Below are 18,303 nucleotides of genomic sequence, written 5' to 3'. Positions count from 1 at the left end.
GCTTCGGAGTACTTTTATCAACCGTTGTTCGAGAAAACCAGTCTGCTAATTGTATTTATGGCTCATGTGGAGGCTTCAATCTTTATTACGATGGATTTACGGTTGAGTAAATTATTCTTTAAAGCATCCGGCTCCTCAATATCGGCGATTCATCTTCTTAAACTTCTCATAATGATAGTCATCAGTGGCCTTCTCGTTGTTTGGACGTTTGCGGAAGTTGGCTGGTGAGGAAACTGGAGCAAGAGAAAAAAGGTATAAATCAGATTGTACATTTCAGAGGAGCAGCGGGCGAATGTTATAATATTTGTATCAACAATGTTCCAAATCCAGTCACAAATCCCTGAAATTATTTTAAAAACAAGTACACTTGTATATGATCTTGTTCAACTATGTTTGCACAGATTATACCAGTATTCTACAGTCTAGTGTTGCTGAACTGGTACACAAAAAGAAACCGTGCATCGTAGTAGACAACGTCTTACCCTCTGGGCCCGGTTTCTCAGTGTCTCCCACACGCAGCGGCCTTGCTTTGGGCTCTTCTCTGTGTCTTTGGTGCCTCTGTGGTGCGTTTACATCCTCACGATAGACTGAAAAACGGTCAGTCATATATTGAATCAACATTTTACATGTCATTTGGGTATTCTCTCACTATTTGAAACCCAATGTTTACAGATTGAAGGGACTCACAGCGGTTGTGTTGGACGTAGTTGACGGCAATGTTGGTGGGTACAAATGATGTGCCTTGGTCTTTTTTCTTGTTCCTTTGTTCTGCCAGCAGCTTGGCTTTTGCATCCTCTGTCTGGATAATGTTCTTGATTTTTGCACTGAGAAAGAAATCCCAGAAACAGGCCGTCAGTAACAGGGCCATATCATTTCTGAAAGCTAATCACTGCCAACAAGGGAACCTTTTGAGATCACTTATACATACTCAATGCCAAGATCGACTTCAGGGATCCCACTGAGCATCTGATTGGACAACATCTCCTCGGTCTTCTTGGCGGAATTGACTCTGATGCTCTCAGGCAGCTCATACAGGTGGTCTTCTGCATTTTTCACCTTAACTTTCTGTTCCACGGCTTCCACTAATCCCTTCTTCTTTTTCAGCTCTGTCTCAATATATTTCATCCTGTGAAGGTTGATTCAAGAAAGAAATTAGTTTTGACGCCCTGTGTTAATAACTGAGTCAGTATTCATAACTCTGTCCATGATGTTGTAAATGTCAATCTTGTGTCTTTCGTTATTCTAGATGTGTTAAGTAATTGTAGGATTTCATATATGTTTGAAACTGAAATTGCCCACCACATAAAGCAGGTGTTGATCATATGGTTTAAAATGTAGCTCTATGCTCATCCAATCGAATGGTGGACTGGGAGGTCTGTATGAGGTTTGGGATGGACGGTTCACCTAAGCGAATAACAAACAGGGTGAGGTGGTGTCTCTATGTCACAAGTGTAAAATACAAAAACGCACATGTCTGCATCCTCATCTCTTCTGTTAGTTTCAGCAGAAAAGGAAGTGCCCAGGTTCAGGTCCGTCTCCTCTTCTGTCCTAAAGGTGAAACAGAGGTAATCTGGAGTCACTTTCCATTTTGCAATAAGCTACAAGAGTCCATGCAACATGTTAAACGAAATGCACGAAAATGATTAAAACAGTTATCTGATTCACTTACATGTCTCTATTTCGGTCTTTGGCTTTCTTCATGTCTACAACTCCTCCGGTCTTCAGTTTGAAAGGGTCATTCTAGAAGAGTATTTTTCAACGATAGATTAAACAAATTGCCAAATAACACAAATTATTGTTAACCTAATTTAACGTTCTATCCTACAGGAACAAATCAAAATTTTCGAAAAAAGTGTTACTTGCATCAGTTTCATCCTCTGGTGGAAGTAAATCCCCAACCAATAGGGCGGTCACACTAAACGAAAAGGCAACATTAATATCCAATTTTATATGATATATTTCACAAGTCTGTTAAAACATGGTTTGAGAAACAGCATTACAAGTATAACATTCACATTACTTGACTCCGGTTTGTCGTTTCCGCAAACTCTGTAGCTCTTTAGCCTCTTCTAGTTTTGATCTAAACGACAGAAGAATACAAATTACAAATGACATAAACACAAAAGAAAAATAAAACACAAAAGTCTGTTAATACGTATGAAGTTAGCATCTCTGACGGAGAGCGCCGTTAGCAACCTTAGCTAACATGGCGTATAGCTAACGTTAATGTAATGTTGGTCTCGTTGTAGTTTACCTGACTTCTTTAGTCGTCTCATCCTCCTCCACATCCGACGAGTCCCTTCTCCGCCTAAAGTTTTTGCCACACGGCATATTTAATTCCTCTGAAGGTTATAGGGGAGCTTTCGTGCTTCGTCTAAAGCAGACGGGTAGCGGGTGAACTATAGCAAACGCACAATAATATAATATAGCAACGTGACGTCTCTTCCGCAGAAAGACGAGACCACTTCCGTTTTTAGGTTAACCAAAACAAACATGGCGACCTACAGGCAGATGGGCAGGTTGTTGGGAATCACATCAAGGCTTTCACGCCCGTAAGTCAAACTGGCGCCTGTGCGACACCGATGGCCTCTCATTTTATTTGTTTAACGCATGTACAAGTGCGTCGACCTCTCTGCGTAGCAGATGTCGACTGCCGTTAGCTGCTAGCTTCTAGCTAGTTAGCTAGCTCAGTTACAGTGACGCACGAGGATTATCGTTAATAACGTTTCCTATTAGAGCAGCACGGTGTATTGAAGGTGTCTTTTACTGTTTTCCTCTCAGTTAGACAGTTATCAAAATTATTGAGACTACTCAATCAATGCCGTAATGTAAACAACTCTCCATGTCCAACATTAACGTTAAGTATATGACGTTAAATAAATACCGATCGTGATCTTTTAAAGTCCTGCGAGGAAGTAGTAAGCTGCTATATACTCTGTATGAACAAGTACTGCTATGGAGTTGTTCTGTTGGGAAATGAACAAACGGGTAACTTCAAGAACTGACCGTATATATATTTATATAATACTATGATGTACATCTGGATGGATGTTAATGCCAGTCAATACAACATTCTGCATTTTGCCAGATAGAGGTACTTTAGAGTAAAAAGTGAAATAATTAGGTCAAAACACGTCTGTTGCATCTGTTACTGCCTGCAACATGGTATGGTTTCATGGGCAGTGCATATTATGTTTTTAGCAGCATTCATTTATTATTAGTGTGTTTTATTGTTCTTCTGTTGTGACCTTATGAATCTATTCTTTGTATTATAGCAGTCTTGCAGTCAGTGGCTATCAGACCGCCGCATTACACTGGCCTTCACATAACACAGCGCTCCCAAACAGATGGCCACATAATCCCCATTGGGTTGTTCCTGGTTTGTATGCCTGCAGCATCTGTATAGCCCACTTACTTAGAAAACACTACAGTATATGTGGCTGGTGTTACATTCTCGTCTTTATGTTTTGTCTCTTTCCAGGAAGGACCATGTTTGTGCAGACCCAAGACACACCGAATCCAAACAGCCTAAAGTTTCTGCCTGGTCGCACAGTTCTTGAATCAGGAACTATGAATTTTGCCGGCCCTCGTGATGCGCACTGCTCACCCCTAGCCAGGTATAGGATTTCTTAGATATAAGGTGACTGGATGTAGAGTAATGCATTGATTTTGTAGCGGGCCTCTTGTTACACATTAGAAGATAAAGCACAGCTTCAAATTATAATGATGGTGTTGGGAGTGTTCCTAGAATCTCACGCCAAAATGGAATGAAGCTTTTAGAATTTGCATTTGTGTTTTCTTCACCTGCCATACCAGTTGATTATATTTAAAACAAGATCTGTAAAAAAGAGTAAATTGCAAAGAATTGTATGTGCTGCTCAGGTTGTCCTTGAGTTGGCAGACACTGTCCTTAAAGCGTATCTATCCAGTCCAATGCCTTTAAATGTGTGAAACAATGCATGAATAGATTATTTGACATACTGGTTGTGCTGTCATAAATAATATGTTAGATTAGAAGTGTGAAATATACTGCAGTTTCAAAGTTTGGAAAACCCTCTTATATTGATGTTTTCTGTCTTTTCTTCAATAATGATTATTTTGACAAAATATTCATAATTCAGTCATAAAATGCATATGAAATAGTTTAGTCCGAAAAAGAAGAGGAATTAATGATGGAATTTTTAAAGGCTCTTATTTTATTCAGCTGCATTAAACAGTTTTCTGTTCTTTTTAGACAGCTTTTTAGGATTGAGGGAGTCAAGAGTGTTTTCCTGGGGCCCGACTTCATCACCATATCAAGGGTAACACTTGGTCAAGTTCACATGACTCCTATAATCTTGAAGTACATTATATTGTCATTAGTCGTAGTAGCATGTTTCTTTTTTGTCTCTTTTTAGTCTGATGAAAACATGGAATGGAAAGTTATCAAGCCCGATGTATTTGCTGCCATTATGGACTTTTTTACCTCTGGACTTCCTGTGGTAAATGAGGACAGCACACCCAGTGCAGATACAGGTAAGGGTTTCAATCAGCTGTGCGTAGTAAACAATGAAATAGAACTGAAAAGAGGAAAACTGTTTCTTAATGCCAAGATGTTTACACTTTTCTTTTTAGCACCATCGGATGATGATGATGAAGTAGTTGCCATGATCAAAGAACTGCTGGATACTCGAATAAGGTGCAAATGTGCATTCTAATACTGCATTTGTTTCATCTTACTGCGGCTTTCTGCCTTTTTATCCACACTAATCAATGTTCTTTTTCCCCAGGCCAACAGTGCAGGAAGATGGAGGTGATATTGTGTACCGGGGGTTCGAGGACGGCGTTGTTAAACTGAAGCTGCAGGGCTCCTGCACCAGTTGTCCCAGTTCTATTGTTACCTTGAAAAGTGGAATCCAGAACATGTTACAGTTTTACGTCCCTGAAGTTGAATCAGTGGAGCAGGTTTGTTCTCTTCTCAGAATAAATGTGTCTAACGTTAAATGTATCTAACATGAGAGCAGCCAATAACTATATTTTATGTTGCATTTCTTTATTGCTATTTCTGATAACTTTTTATAATGGAACGTGCCTTGTCATTACTTGTCATGATAGATGTAGGAAGGGTTTTAAAATCAATAATTATATTGGGAGCCAGTGCAGAGAAGTTAAAATTGGGGTGATTTTATTCAAACCTTTTTGTTTTTGTTAATACTAGCTGGAGCTTCTTTAACACCTTTGTTGTCATGAATGCATGAACCTCTTTTCTAAATCTGACTGTTAGAGGAAACCTTTCAAATGTATAAAAAGCAGTCTTGTAAATATTTCTTGTTTGCTTCTGCTTTAAGTTAAGATTGGAATTCACGGTGGAAAAAGTCAGTACTACATTTCAAGAGTTACCTGAATCTGTTGTTTTTCTTCTACAGGTGAAGGACGAGGACGAAGAGGATGCTGCTCAAGTTTGAACACCATTGGAACGTAATTTGCACATTCTTCCCTCCCCTGGCCTCCTCCTCTACTGCAAGCCATAGTTGCAATAAAATCAGGTGGTGCATAGCATATGTGTCATTTTTATTCATCAACATGATATTAATATATGATTTGGTGGAAACTTTCTGCAAAAGGGGGACTGAAGAGCACAGAAATAGGAACTGGTGACTGTGGAGCTGCAATACATTTATTATTTATCAATAATACCCCTTTTCAATCAGTTATTAGTCAACTGTAAAATGCATATTCTGTATGTATATAAATAAAGTTTGTTGTACTATTTAATGATTGTCCTGCCTCCTAATCTAACCGCCTTTTGTCAATATCCCCTTAAACAGACTACCATATCACAATTGTACTATACTATCAACCAAGATATATCTTACATGAGTCTGTAATGACCAACTGGCCCCTGTCTTCGTGCTGATCATCAATCAATCACCGGAGCTGTGTGAAGTCCCCTCCTGCTTCAAACGCTCCACCATCATTACATTAAATGTTACGTATTACATATTATGTCATGTCATCAAGACATCCTCCATCACAGAATGAAATGACTACAGGGGCATCACCCTGACGTCATGCATATATATACGTATATTGTGTATATATAGAGAGAGAGAAATGGAAAAACCAGATTCAAATTACAGCCTGTGATGATTCTGACTGATCTTGCTGAGCACTAATTATCAGTCATTTCATATTTTATAACCCTTGTAATTGTCACCTGTAAAAGAAAAGTTGAGTACTTTTAGAAAGATTCCTCTGATGGATGTAACTTGGATAATAAACCCTGGGAGTTAGACATTGACTGCATGACACGGGCAGTGTGCTGCTCGTGTCATGCATCGTAGGTTTAGCATCATGACTAATGATTGATTAGTCAATTATGTAAACGTTAATTTAAACGTTTTTAAATTCATTATAGTTATATTATATTAGAATTATAGTGTTATAGTGTTGCATTGTTTTATCAAATGTTACGTGCATTTCCACGGGCCGGTCATTGCGTAACAATATTGACTTTACGCGTGCTGAATAGCAGCAGCAGGGTTTGCTTGTTGTCCACGGATATGCATCCTTATGCCACGTCAGGGGTATCTGCGTCAAGAGCAGGCGGCAACATCCGGATCTGCAGATTGAAGTAAATCCGTAAATGAGGGGCGCAAAGTGACTGACTGACCGCTCCACCAATCAGCATACGCCATGGAGCAAGGTGGTTGGCTCTGAGTCAGTGAAAGCAAAGGAGGCGGGGTCTATATGTGACAGGCTATCCCAGCAGCTGTAACTGGCAGCCAAACCGTAAACATGTGTGGTGAGTACTGGATATACTTTACATTTATTGTTATTCAGTGAGAAGCACCAGTACCTTATTCATTATTTACCAGAACAGCAATCTGAAGTACTGCTTGCATGGTTAGGTTAGGAGCTAACATTAGTCAGTTCAAATTAGCTAGGGGAGGCTAACCTCGGTTAGCCAACATGAGCTGGTGCTGCTGATGCTGTCAGTTAACTACGCAATTAAAACGCTATAAATGTTTATTTTTCCCGCAACGATACCGTCACACGCTTTATTTGTTTGAACCTGAATTGTGTCCAGCAGTGTCCTCAACTCTGGGCCACATTTTTTCTTCCTGCTAACGCAGCTGCGTGTTGTGTGGTGACCAACGTCTCACGTCCATCATGCGCTCTCACTACGACTTAGCGTTACGTTTTTCACCTGAACTATGAGTTAAAAATGCCATTGTGTATATATATTGGAGTCGCGAATGCCTTTGTTGTGGTCAGTTTGGGAACAGTAGTTGAGATGCAGTGTGTGTATCTGTCCCAGGTTGCCTGGTCATGTTCTTATCACTGACGCCTCTCTGTGTCCCATCACTTTCACCACGAGCTCTGATTTCTCTTATCACAAGAACAACCCCAAGTACTGCTTGCATTGTTAGGAGCTAACATTAGTCAGTTCAAATTAGCTAGGGGTGGATCTAAAAACCAATGCTTCTCCGTTTAATGTTTCATTATAATCATTTTACTACTATTAAACCTATTTCCTTAGCAACCTTTGGTGTGCTTTTTGCCTGACTGCTTGCTCCACTTTTCTTTGGCAATTTGCACCTCGCTGCCCTCCCTTGAATCCTGCTGCTCTGAATGAATGCTCTGTTGAGCCAGGCATACAGCTGCATATTTCTCTTGGGTGTTTAACAGAGCTGTTTTTCATAACTTTTTTTCCCTCAGTGCTCCTGTATGGTTCAATGCACATGGTTGAGTTTTTGAAACCTTACCTAGTCTAGTTAATAGCAGCAGATTAGCCTTTGTAATACTTATCCCATTGACAGAGCTGAAGTAATCACATTATCCTCTTGGTTTCCACGTCTATTCATTATTGCCAGTAGTGCGTTCAGAAAGTAAATATAATCGTGTATCAGCCACTCGTGGAATCATTTTAAGATGGTATGAAGAAAATACATAATAATATGGTGATATATATGTCATATTCTTGACAGGCATTCAACAGTCTTTACTTTTAAATGAAGACAAAATCAACAGGTCTATTTTAGAGTGGCATAAATTATTTCAATTTAAACACAACTCTGATTCTTGACATTTGTTTTCCTTCCTCTTCCCAGGAATCTTTGCTTATCTCAACTACCATGTGCCGAGGACTCGCCGTGAGATCCTTGAGATCCTCCTCAAAGGCCTTCACCGTCTGGAGTACAGAGGCTACGACTCCTCTGGTGAGAGAGAGAAGTAAAAAGGCTCTCAGCAGCACACCTTTTTTTTGTATCTGCCCTATTTACTTGACCGTCTTCTCATTGTCTCACAATAGAACAGTTATTTTAAGAATGCCAGCAATTTGCTGATTCTATTTACAATGCGTCTCTTGTAGTACAACCAGTAATGCAGCAATGCAGTTGCACTTGTTTGTCGTCTTTGTGAATAACGTCATTATCATGTTGCTGACTCAGGCTTACTGCATGTGATACATGCATACACTCTATGTTTCTTTATATTTAATATCAATGTATTTCTCATGCAGTTTTTGTTCTTGTTCGTTAGGTGTTGGAATAGATGGTGGCAATGGCAAGGACTGGGAGACAAACGCTAAGTCCATCCAACTGATCAAGCAACGTGGAAAAGTGAAGGCTCTCGACGAGGAGATCGACAGTAAGCCAAGTGACTTGAATCCAACATTAACAAGCGATGCCTTGTCAGTTCGTCCTTTTGTGTACTGCGGGACTCTCAATATCACATGTGTCGGCCTTTAGAGCAACAGGATATCGACCTTGATGTGGAGTTTGATGTTCATCTTGGCATTGCTCACACCCGCTGGGCTACCCACGGCGTACCAAGCGCGGTAAACAGCCATCCACAACGGTCCGACAAGAACAATGGTCAGTTGTGTTTAAAGGTGTATGTTACACAGCTTGTGGCAGGTCTCTTTATAGCTTTTATGTTTATCATACTCTTTCTGGTCTGCAGAGTTCATCGTCATTCACAATGGAATCATCACCAACTACAAAGACCTGAGGAAATTCTTGGTGGGCAAATATTTGTTTAATAACCCTTTTCCCCCCACTATAACAGGAGACACGATTAACTCTCCTTCAATCTCCACAGGAGAGCAAAGACTACGAATTTGAATCAGAAACGGACACAGAGACCATCGCCAAGCTGGTAAAGTATATGTTTGACAACCGGGAGAATGATGACATCAGTTTTGCTACACTGGTGGAACAGACGACTCAGCTGCTGGTAAGGACCCGCTCATGCACACGATCAGCTGATGAAAGAGCCTATCCGATGAGTTTGTTCTTCCACCTGGCAGGAGGGAGCTTTTGCCCTGGTCTTCAAAAGTGTCCACTACCCTGGAGAGGCTGTTGGCACAAGGTACATTCTCGCTTACTGGGGTCATAACGGTTGGTTATTGCAGATTGAAGTATTGTGGTTCATAAAGTGGTTGCTTTGTAGGAGGGGGAGTCCCCTGCTGATGGGAGTTAGGAGTGATCACAAGCTGTCCTCGGATCATATTCCTGTGCTGTACAGCTCTGGTAAGATACAGCTTCAGTTTTTAATCTGATTGAGTCTCATGTTAGTTTACAAAAAATGTGACTGAGGTTGTTTCTCTTCTTTTTTTTCCACGAAGCCACTAAAGACAAGAAGGGCTGCGGCGCCATAGCCAGGCTGGACCAGGACACCTGCTTGTTCCCTGTGGATGAGAAAGCTGTGGAGTACTACTTTGCCTCTGATGCTAGGTAAGCTGACCCCTTTATCCCTGCATCTACTTTCCACAGCGCCCAAAGACTTTTCATGCCTTTGACTATAGTAATTATTTGAATTAGAAAATGATGATCCAGGTACAGTCCTAATAAACCAAATGTTTGATTCTGGTCCGTCTCTGCAGCGCAGTGATTGAGCACACAAATCGGGTGATCTTCCTGGAGGACGACGATGTGGCTGCCGTGAGGGAAGGCCGGCTGTCCATTCACAGGATAAAGCGCACGGCGGGAGACTATCCAGCTCGCGCCATCCAAACCCTGCAGATGGAGCTACAGCAGATCATGAAGGGTGAGTGGAAGGCCAGCCTTTGATCTATTAATTTACCGCCTTTCATACATTTAGCAAATAAATCATTGGTGAACTGCCTTGTAATTTAGACCCAAACCCTGTTATTGGGAGACTCTCAGAGATGGCTGTGACCGTTCATCCCTGAGGCCTTCCTTGTTCTCATAAAGCCAGTTACAACCTTTCTGAATCCACTGTCATTAAAATGACCCGAGTTACAGGAGTTCATCTCGGTCACCTTCCCTTTCTGAGCCTATGTTGTCATACAGCGCAGTAGGCACATTATTTAAAATTAAACAAAGGGTATGGTATACATTTTAGTGTATCACTTTTTGTACAGAGTTGCCCAAGGAGATGTTTCCACATTTTTGGAATATATGCTTAATTGCAGAGATTGGGTCTCAAATCTTGTATGAGACTAATTCTTTACAGGTACAAGTTTTGGAAAGTGCAGTCAGTTACTGAGAGACTTGTGGTTTCCAGTCCAATCCAATTGCCTCCAATAACTAGTTTAGAAGGCAAATAAAAGTATTAAACTTTTTAAATAACTTCATTATTCTATTATTAAAATTGTTTATATTGTTGATCTGTGTAATATTTTCTGTAGTCCAAAAGTTGTGAAACAGCCACCACAACTTACCAGAGCTCAAAGTGATTTCTTTAAATTGCATGTAGCAAGTAGCCAGTTGTAAAGTGGACCAAAACGTTATGCTAAAATAAAAAATGGTATTGGCTTGCTGCAATGTCTTCTAAATTGGGTCAGGGGGTCAACTGTTCATCCAAAATGGATGTGAAAGATGAACTTGAATGGAAAGATGAAGGAGACAGTTTGGTATTTCTGCTCTGTCCGCTGACCCTTCCACAGTCGTCCAGTAGAGGGCAGATGTAAACTGATATTGGCTGCTCCCAACATTCCTTTGTAGTCCTGTCATTCTGCAGCCTCTCTCCTCAGTTTCTGGAGGCTTTCTGCTGGATAACCTACTTTGCATGACCTAAATAGCTTTCAATGGCAGGCTGAAAATGCTCAAATCATTAATGGAAAAACACTTATCTCCCTCGTGTGTTTGTTTTCCTTCATCTAAGGAACGACTTGTGGACCCTGTGGCTCTGAACATGTGAATGTAGCAAAAAAAAAAGACTACCTACATTTCCAGGAAAAGCCTTATTTATTACAAAAACATTTTAAAGCTCTTCTTGTCTTCCTCAATGTGTCAACAAGGCCCTTCTCAGACGGAGCACTTCATAAAAAGTCCATCAGTGTTCTTGAAAGGCATTTGCGGTATTTTTTGTACCAGTGTTCAAAATGCTCCCCTGACATCTTATCTTCCCTCACAGGTAACTTCAGCTCCTTCATGCAGAAGGAGATATTTGAGCAGCCAGAATCTGTGGTCAATACAATGAGGGGGAGAATCAACTTCGAAAACAACACAGGTTACTTTTCAGTGATTGGCGTAGTAGAAAATCAATAAGTGCACTTTGCTCTTTGTCCCATCATGGATGTTGCCCTAATGCATTCCTAATCACATACATATTTTTTGCTGCCTGCATACCACAATAATTGTACTTTTTAAAGATAAATTAATTAAAATTCTCACATGTGAAATGGCTAAATTCCTTGTCAGAGATCACTTTCTGAAATGTTTCTGAAACTTATTCTCTTTGGCCCATTTCAATGAGCTGGAAACTAATGATGAGTTGGCTGTTTGCTTTGCTTTTCAGTGATACTGGGTGGACTGAAGGACCACATCAAAGAGATCCAGAGGTGTCGGCGACTTATCCTCATTGCCTGTGGAACCAGCTACCATGCAGGGGTGGCGGTGAGAAGCCACCTTACCCGACCCCTTTTCTTTCTTTTTTTTCTTTGTTGTAAATGGACATAATAGAGACATGTCTGTCTTTCCATCCACATTCAATCCATCAGACCAGTAGGGTTCATGTCTGTATTGTGGACACAGGTGTGAGGGTTGTGGGCTGGCACGTTCTCTGCTCTAAATTCCCCCGGCTTGTTTTAACAGGATGGCGCTGAACAGTGCTCTGTTGCTTTCCCAGACTCGCCAGGTGCTGGAGGAGCTAACGGAGCTGCCCGTCATGGTGGAGCTCGCCAGTGACTTCCTGGACAGGAACACTCCCGTCTTCAGAGACGACGTCTGCTTCTTCATCAGCCAATCAGGTTGGCTGGCATTTGACATTTTGTTGTTCTCCTTTTGTGCTCATCTTGGGTCTGCGTTTAGCATAGCAACACTTGTGCAGTACTGTTCAGTTTTCTGCATCTGTTCTACTGTAGTATTCTGTATGTTTGTGCTTCTCTTGTGTGACGTGATATTTCTGTTGTGGGTTTTCTGTGCGGGTGTTATGCAAAAACTAGTTCCTTAAACAAAAGAAGCAACAATATTTTACTGTGTTGTTTTGAATATTTCTGCCAATTCTCCAGGCGAGACTGCTGACAGCCTCATGGCCCTGCACTACTGCAAGGAGAGAGGAGCTCTGACTGTGGGCATCACCAACACAGTGGGAAGCTCCATCTCCAGGGAGACTGACTGTGGAGTCCACATCAATGCAGGGCCTGAGATTGGAGTAGCCAGCACCAAGGTGAGCCTGTTTATCAGCAAGCTGCAGTATCTGTGCTATATCTACAGTTTCATCATACAGTACATGCTTCAATGGGATATAAACAGGCACACCTGCTGTTTATATTTACGTTACCAGATCCTGCTAAAGATCCTGCAATGCGCCAATTAACTTATTCCTGACTTGAGAAAAACAATTTGTCAATTTCTAGACCTAGTTTGTAAAGTTATTTTGGAAGAAACCGTACACCAACTTGTTGCATCATCTTTTAAATTACTTCAACAACCACTGAATGAAACCCAGATGAAAACCACGTCAAGCTGATATTTTCCACCTATCTGAAACTTTTGGGAGTTGACAAAGCCCGATCTTCTCATCTTGCAGCTAGGATTTGATGTTTTCTCAAAACTAAAAGGTTTTGCCAGTTTGGACTGAGTGTAATGGAGCCACAGCTAGTTAAGAGTGTCCCTTCCTGGACCAGCCCCTGTGCTTGGCTCGGGGACTCTAGTGCTGCTCCAAAGCCCCGGGGCACGCCTCAGAGACGCCATGGTTTACTGGCTGGGCCACACAAAAGCACCCAACTCCAGAGTGCTTCCACCTTGCTCATCAAATCTATGTATTACACTCAATTGCGAAGTGACTCCAAATTCATCAATTTGCTAAAAAAAAAAAACTTTTTACACTTGCTATCATATTCAAAATGTAATATATGGGGACAAATCACTTTAATGCTATCAAAAGGCAATTCCTTCCGGCAGGTCACCTGACCAAATGGAGGAGTGTTTTTCCGAGTCTGTTTTAGAGAATTGTTTTCCTTGTTTCATCTGTTTATATAAGTTGGGTCATCCTTGCACAGTTGCAATTGGCATGTTACCGATAACAAAAAATCAAATGTTGGTGACGAGAACACTAAAAACCTTACTACGTGGATTAAATGTAGCCACATCTCTGCCGCCAGTACAGACTGTCAGAGTTCTGATAGACTGTGGTTAGCGTGTTGTCAGAGGGGGAAAAACAGCGTAAAGGTTTTTATGGCTGTGTTCTTGGAACTGCCATTACGGAGTCTGCAGGGTCCCGTGAAATGACTTCACTTAAGCGCTGATTTAATCCTTCTCAATTGGGCATGGAAGGTCTCCAAACGTGCTCGAAGATGAAGGATCGGAAAGGGAGTGGGCGGTGAAGATGGCACGCAGACACTCTCTGACGCGCTGGGGCTGTGCGCAGTGACGTTTGCACAATGATCAGAAGCTCTTTGGTGGGATGAAACTAAAACCCACTTCTCCTTCATTTCTCATCTGGTGCAGATTATTAGCTGGAGACTTTGGTTTTCTATCATAATAGGGAGACAAGAAGCACTGGCTGTTGTTGAACTACCTTCACATAGTAAATGGGTCACAACACGTCCAGCGGTAGTTGTGGCCATTCGAAATGAATGCCTGGATCATCAGGCAGCTGTATTATTAAAACTCTGACTTGATTGTAGTGACCTTATTAACCCCATCTGATTGTCTGTGCTTTGCAGGCCTACACCAGCCAGTTTGTGGCCTTGATCATGTTTGCGCTCCTCATGTGCGATGACAGGATTTCCGTGCAGCCCAGACGCCGAGAGATAATCCAGGGCCTGCGAGTGCTTCCAGGTAAATCAAGGCGCAAGATATTCTAACAGCGTGTGAGATTACAATGTAATTGCTATCACGGCAATGATCCCATACACTTGCAACTTGTTTTATTTTTGATGTTTGTTCAAACAATCCGCTTGGAAGACGATGCTAAGAGATGAGAGTGGGATTTGTAGAAAATAGCGCTTTAGGCTGTGTGCTCTTGCGTGCTTCTCTGAGGCAATTTCCTTAATAGTAGACTAATGAGGAATGTCTGGCTCCTCTGCCACTCCCATTCCCATCATGAGTCTGAGACCATATTCCAGCATGTGCCACAGTATTGTTTTTGACATGGGATTTTATTCAAGATTTTGCATGTTCTTTGCCACTTTTCAAAACAGATCCTTAAATCTGTTTTTTCTGTTAGATTTGATTAAAGAGGTCCTCAGTTTGGATGATGAGATCCAGAAGTTGGCGACAGAGCTGTACCAACAGAAGAGTGTTCTGATCATGGGCAGAGGCTACCATTATGCCACCTGCCTGGAAGGAGCACTGGTGAGCGAATGCAATTTTCTCTTCAAACAGCTGTGTTCTCCTTTCAACGTTTTAACAAGTGCCACGAGTTCCTGGAGGCCTCCAAGTAATACCAGACCACAAGACTTGTTTGATATTTGTTTTACTTTTTTATATTATAGATAATCTCTGACTCCATATTATCCCCTAATCAAATAACACAATACCAAGCAGCTCCAAGTCTTACGAGAGAAGTGTTGCTTCTGTCTTTCGGGTTTTACAAATGTAAACTCTAATGACTGCATTGTAAGTAGCGGTTTTCTTAACTCATGGTTGTTCTTTTTCATCATGTAGAAAATCAAGGAAATTACGTACATGCATTCAGAAGGCATCCTCGCCGGAGAGCTGAAACATGGTCCCCTGGCCCTGGTGGATAAACTCATGCCAGTCATCATGATCATCATGAGAGATCACACCTACATCAAATGTCAGAACGCCCTGCAGCAAATTGTTGCCCGCCAGGTAAGACCTGTGTTGTGATGTTGATTGAAAGTCTTAAATATCCTGTTGCAGTGGTGAGCAGACTTGACCATGCAGACTAATGCTCAGGAAACTGACTTTGTCAATTCATTTGAACTCTGATTTTACAAGTACATTGTTGTAGTTTTTGTGCCTTCATTGTTTGCATCCCTAAAGTCACTGAACACTTTCACAGTCTTGTCTGTGCCACACCTCTGATCTTTCACCTCATTAAATAGAAGGGAGGGCTCTTTCCAGTGTGACATCATTGCTTTTAGTAATCTGTGGCAGATGTTGATTTAAGAGGTGGAGAACCCAAAGAGATCCAGTTTTGGTTGACTAATGAAAAACGATTTTTCTTTGTTCGATTTACAGGGCCGCCCCATCGTAATCTGTGACAAAGACGATTTCGAGACTGCCAAGAACTCTAGCCGCACCATCAATGTGCCTCACTGTGTGGACTGCCTGCAGGGCGTCCTGAGCGTCATCCCGCTCCAGCTGCTCTCCTTTCACCTGGCTGTCCTCCGAGGTTACGACGTAAGTACTGGCCCTTCAGGCTCGGCGGTAACTGATAACCATGACCGCTTTACCAGCTGAGATTTATTAGCTCAACTGTCACCTAAGACCATAAAATGCAGTAAAACATCACTGAACTCTTGTATCTCTGCATTTTCATCTGGAGTCATCATCGTAACTAAAAGATGTTGTCTGCAGTTAACTTGTACTGATCACTGGAATAGAGTCACAATAGACGTCATGCAAGAGCATCTATTCTCATCTTTATTTTCTCTGACTCTTAAGTGGGATTTTAAGAAAGTGCCACAAAGGGGTTGTAGAAACTGAATCTTTTTTTCGATTATGATCATTTTGAAGGACTAGAGGCCTTGGAGTGACTGACCAATGCTTATAGTTTACAAAAAGTGGATTGGATTACACTCACAGACTGAGGGATAAGTCTCTTATGGCGGACATTTTACAACCCTCCCCATCCAAATGACACAGAAGGTTTGAAGCAACCACTGGTGCCATGTCAGAATCAGCAAACACTTCTTACTCAAGATGACATCGTAAACGTGCTGATTGCTGGCTGTGCTCACGATAAGTTGTGTGTGTCTGGCTTTAACCACCTCAGGCCAAGTGTGATATAGTCCCATTAATGCCGTTAAGTCAACAGTCGTATTGTTATACAGCGCGTTGTTCATGGTTGTTTGTAATGTAGTAAATTACCTCCCTGTGTTTTTAAATACAGGTTGACTGTCCAAGAAACCTGGCGAAGTCTGTGACCGTAGAGTGAAAGGCCCCAATCATCACATGCCAGCAAAGGATGTAACATTTAAACATTACAAAATGTTCAGATAGCGATGGAGCGTCCGTATGCAGAAACCCAAAAGAAAAACATTGTCTATGAATCTTATGTAATGGCTCTTTGTAATTCGACCTTTTCCTCAACAGTTGTGCACCTGACTGTTACATATTATCTGAATATCACTTTAAAATTTCCCAGAAAGCTTTGACATCATTGTCATGTTATTGTTAGAGAAGCAGTTTGCTCTGAGCTGGCACTGACATGACTTCATCATGCTGCAGGTTTGTGAAGCTGAGAACTGATAGTAAGGGATGTTTCATGGGCTGTCAGACTGGTGACTGGATCTTCTTTTCTTCCTTTTTAGTGCAATGATTTGTAGCTTAGTTTGAATATTGTTTATTTGGCAGCTAATCATTGGAAGTGTCTTTACTTAACCGTGAATGTAAACAACAGTCTTTAATCATTCCAAGCCACAGGCCATCGCTCCTTCGTGATCTAGCGTGGTTTGCTAGTGTTGTCTCTGTGTCTATCTTGTCCTTTTGTCACACAGCTTGCTTCGGGAGCAAAAGCTTGTTAATATTCACAGCTTGGAAAATCGCTCCATGTGGGTTGTAGAAGCTTATTAGTGTTTTGTATTTGAACTCTGGTCTTGGTGGGCTCATTTAACGGGAATAGGCCTTGTTTACTAAGAGTGGGAGATGGTTTTGTTACTGTAGTTTCTGCTTTTACCATTCTCTATACATCATACTGCTACCTAAAAGCTATCTGTGCACATTTTGTGATTCTTATGCTGACCTTATTGCTAATTTCCAGATCTCTTGTTTAACTTAAATAAACTAAAATGTCAAGATGAAGTTACTATTTAAGGTAAAAAGCTGCACGTAATTCTCAACCCACACTTTGCCAGAACAATTACTGCACTAAAAGGGACCATTGATATTCTATTCTTTGTTACATTTCACTTTCTTTTTATGTTATTGAAGTTACTCTTGGATTTAAGATGTGAATGTTACTGTAATTTGAAATTTACCATCAAACCAAAAATCTCTTCAATGGCTTGGGCAGTTGTACCAAAACATACATTTTATGTCCATCTTGTGTTGAATCCAGACATGTACTGATGTTGGTAGTGTGTGTGTGTGGTATGAAGGCCTAATGGGGGCATATACAGTTTCATGGCAGTATGTCTATTACAACACTACTGCAATTATTATACTTCAGAGGTGTGTTTTAGATAGGTCAGACGCAGGCTCTGAGTGTGTGTGCGAGATCCAAATGTCTTTGTTTCGAAATCAAAGGCAAGAATTGGGAGAGAGTTGTTTTGTTAGCGTTACTTTATTTTGATTTTTGCAAATAACCTTCCACCCCAAGCTTCTCCTGAAAAGGTTTTGAAAACTGGACGATGTTATAGGTATTTTTGTAACTGATACATGCTTTCGGTATATTTGGATTTCTTGACTGAAGGGATAAATAAACAAAGGACGCTGCACCGAATCCTTGCAACTTCTGTTGACTTACTGTTTGAGTGAGGCGCGAAATGAACAAAGGCAATAAATTGTTGTGTAACTTCCCTTTTTATTCAAAGGTACAGTGGGTACATGCACATGCTAAAACATTGACAGTTTACTAAACATAGTGTTCAAATCACACTGGTCATTAAATAGGTCACATTTTATTAGAGTAAAAACAGGCAGTAAAAGTTAGATTTTCATTTGGAACCTATTATAATCGCTTGTTTATGTACATTCAATTAAAATCCAGATTCACAAA

At 41.1% G+C, this 18,303-nt stretch overlaps 3 protein-coding genes across 4 annotated transcripts; 2 read left to right on the top strand and 1 right to left on the bottom strand.

Annotated features, from left to right (window-relative positions):
• Positions 1-51: 51 nt before the first annotated feature.
• Positions 52-2,447, bottom strand: c5h9orf78 (chromosome 5 C9orf78 homolog). The gene is made up of 9 exons (XM_037481694.2): positions 2,255-2,447; positions 2,021-2,080; positions 1,864-1,915; positions 1,670-1,740; positions 1,471-1,548; positions 929-1,126; positions 688-824; positions 483-587; positions 52-233 (listed from the first exon to the last, which is right to left on the bottom strand). Exons 1-9 carry the CDS (start codon positions 2,329-2,331, stop codon positions 136-138), a joined length of 876 nt encoding a protein of 291 aa, XP_037337591.1. The 5' UTR covers positions 2,332-2,447; the 3' UTR covers positions 52-135.
• Positions 2,433-5,754, top strand: nfu1 (NFU1 iron-sulfur cluster scaffold homolog (S. cerevisiae)). Of its 2 annotated transcripts, none has more exons than XM_037481702.2 (8): positions 2,433-2,552; positions 3,276-3,379; positions 3,482-3,617; positions 4,235-4,301; positions 4,398-4,515; positions 4,615-4,678; positions 4,770-4,944; positions 5,406-5,754. In XM_037481702.2, exons 1-8 carry the CDS (start codon positions 2,494-2,496, stop codon positions 5,442-5,444), a joined length of 762 nt encoding a protein of 253 aa, XP_037337599.1. In that variant the 5' UTR covers positions 2,433-2,493; the 3' UTR covers positions 5,445-5,754. The 2 variants fall into 2 exon arrangements, with proteins under 2 accessions (XP_037337599.1, XP_037337600.1); XM_037481703.2 differs by having other exon boundaries at positions 2,443-2,552; positions 3,279-3,379.
• Positions 5,755-6,642: 888 nt separating this feature from the next.
• Positions 6,643-18,027, top strand: LOC119224555 (glutamine--fructose-6-phosphate aminotransferase [isomerizing] 1). The gene is made up of 19 exons (XM_037481636.2): positions 6,643-6,784; positions 8,094-8,201; positions 8,524-8,631; positions 8,733-8,858; positions 8,947-9,005; positions 9,085-9,219; positions 9,293-9,354; positions 9,436-9,515; positions 9,611-9,719; positions 9,869-10,032; positions 11,365-11,460; positions 11,749-11,846; positions 12,079-12,199; positions 12,461-12,618; positions 14,120-14,234; positions 14,623-14,750; positions 15,063-15,230; positions 15,603-15,764; positions 16,477-18,027. The coding sequence occupies exons 1-19, from the start codon at positions 6,778-6,780 to the stop codon at positions 16,519-16,521; spliced, it is 2,049 nt and encodes a 682-aa protein (XP_037337533.1). The 5' UTR covers positions 6,643-6,777; the 3' UTR covers positions 16,522-18,027.
• The last annotated feature ends 276 nt before the right edge of the window (positions 18,028-18,303 follow it).

This window comes from Pungitius pungitius, chromosome 5 (assembly GCF_949316345.1).
Source record: "Pungitius pungitius chromosome 5, fPunPun2.1, whole genome shotgun sequence".
Lineage (NCBI taxonomy): Eukaryota > Metazoa > Chordata > Actinopteri > Perciformes > Gasterosteidae > Pungitius > Pungitius pungitius.
The sequence above is the reverse complement of the archived record's forward strand: the minus strand, read 5'-3'. Positions and strand labels throughout refer to the sequence as shown.

What these genes read in the sequence shown, in the direction of transcription:
- LOC119224555 (XM_037481636.2), top strand. An exon ending in ACGGTCCGACAAGAACAATG is followed by an intron (nt 8,859 to 8,946) that starts GTCAGTTGTGTT and finishes TCTGGTCTGCAG; the next exon opens with AGTTCATCGTCATTCACAAT. An exon ending in CCTGCCTGGAAGGAGCACTG is followed by an intron (nt 14,751 to 15,062) that starts GTGAGCGAATGC and finishes TTCATCATGTAG; the next exon opens with AAAATCAAGGAAATTACGTA.
- nfu1 (XM_037481702.2), top strand. Translation starts at nt 2,494, where the DNA reads ATGGCGACCTACAGGCAGATGGGCAGGTTGTTGGGAATCACATCAAGG. An exon ending in TCCCCATTGGGTTGTTCCTG is followed by an intron (nt 3,380 to 3,481) that starts GTTTGTATGCCT and finishes GTCTCTTTCCAG; the next exon opens with GAAGGACCATGTTTGTGCAG. An exon ending in ACTTCATCACCATATCAAGG is followed by an intron (nt 4,302 to 4,397) that starts GTAACACTTGGT and finishes GTCTCTTTTTAG; the next exon opens with TCTGATGAAAACATGGAATG.
- c5h9orf78 (XM_037481694.2), bottom strand. Translation starts at nt 2,331, where the DNA reads ATGCCGTGTGGCAAAAACTTTAGGCGGAGAAGGGACTCGTCGGATGTG. An exon ending in AAACGACAAACCGGAGTCAA is followed by an intron (nt 1,916 to 2,020) that starts GTAATGTGAATG and finishes CTTTTCGTTTAG; the next exon opens with TGTGACCGCCCTATTGGTTG. An exon ending in GAAGTCGATCTTGGCATTGA is followed by an intron (nt 825 to 928) that starts GTATGTATAAGT and finishes TTTCTTTCTCAG; the next exon opens with TGCAAAAATCAAGAACATTA.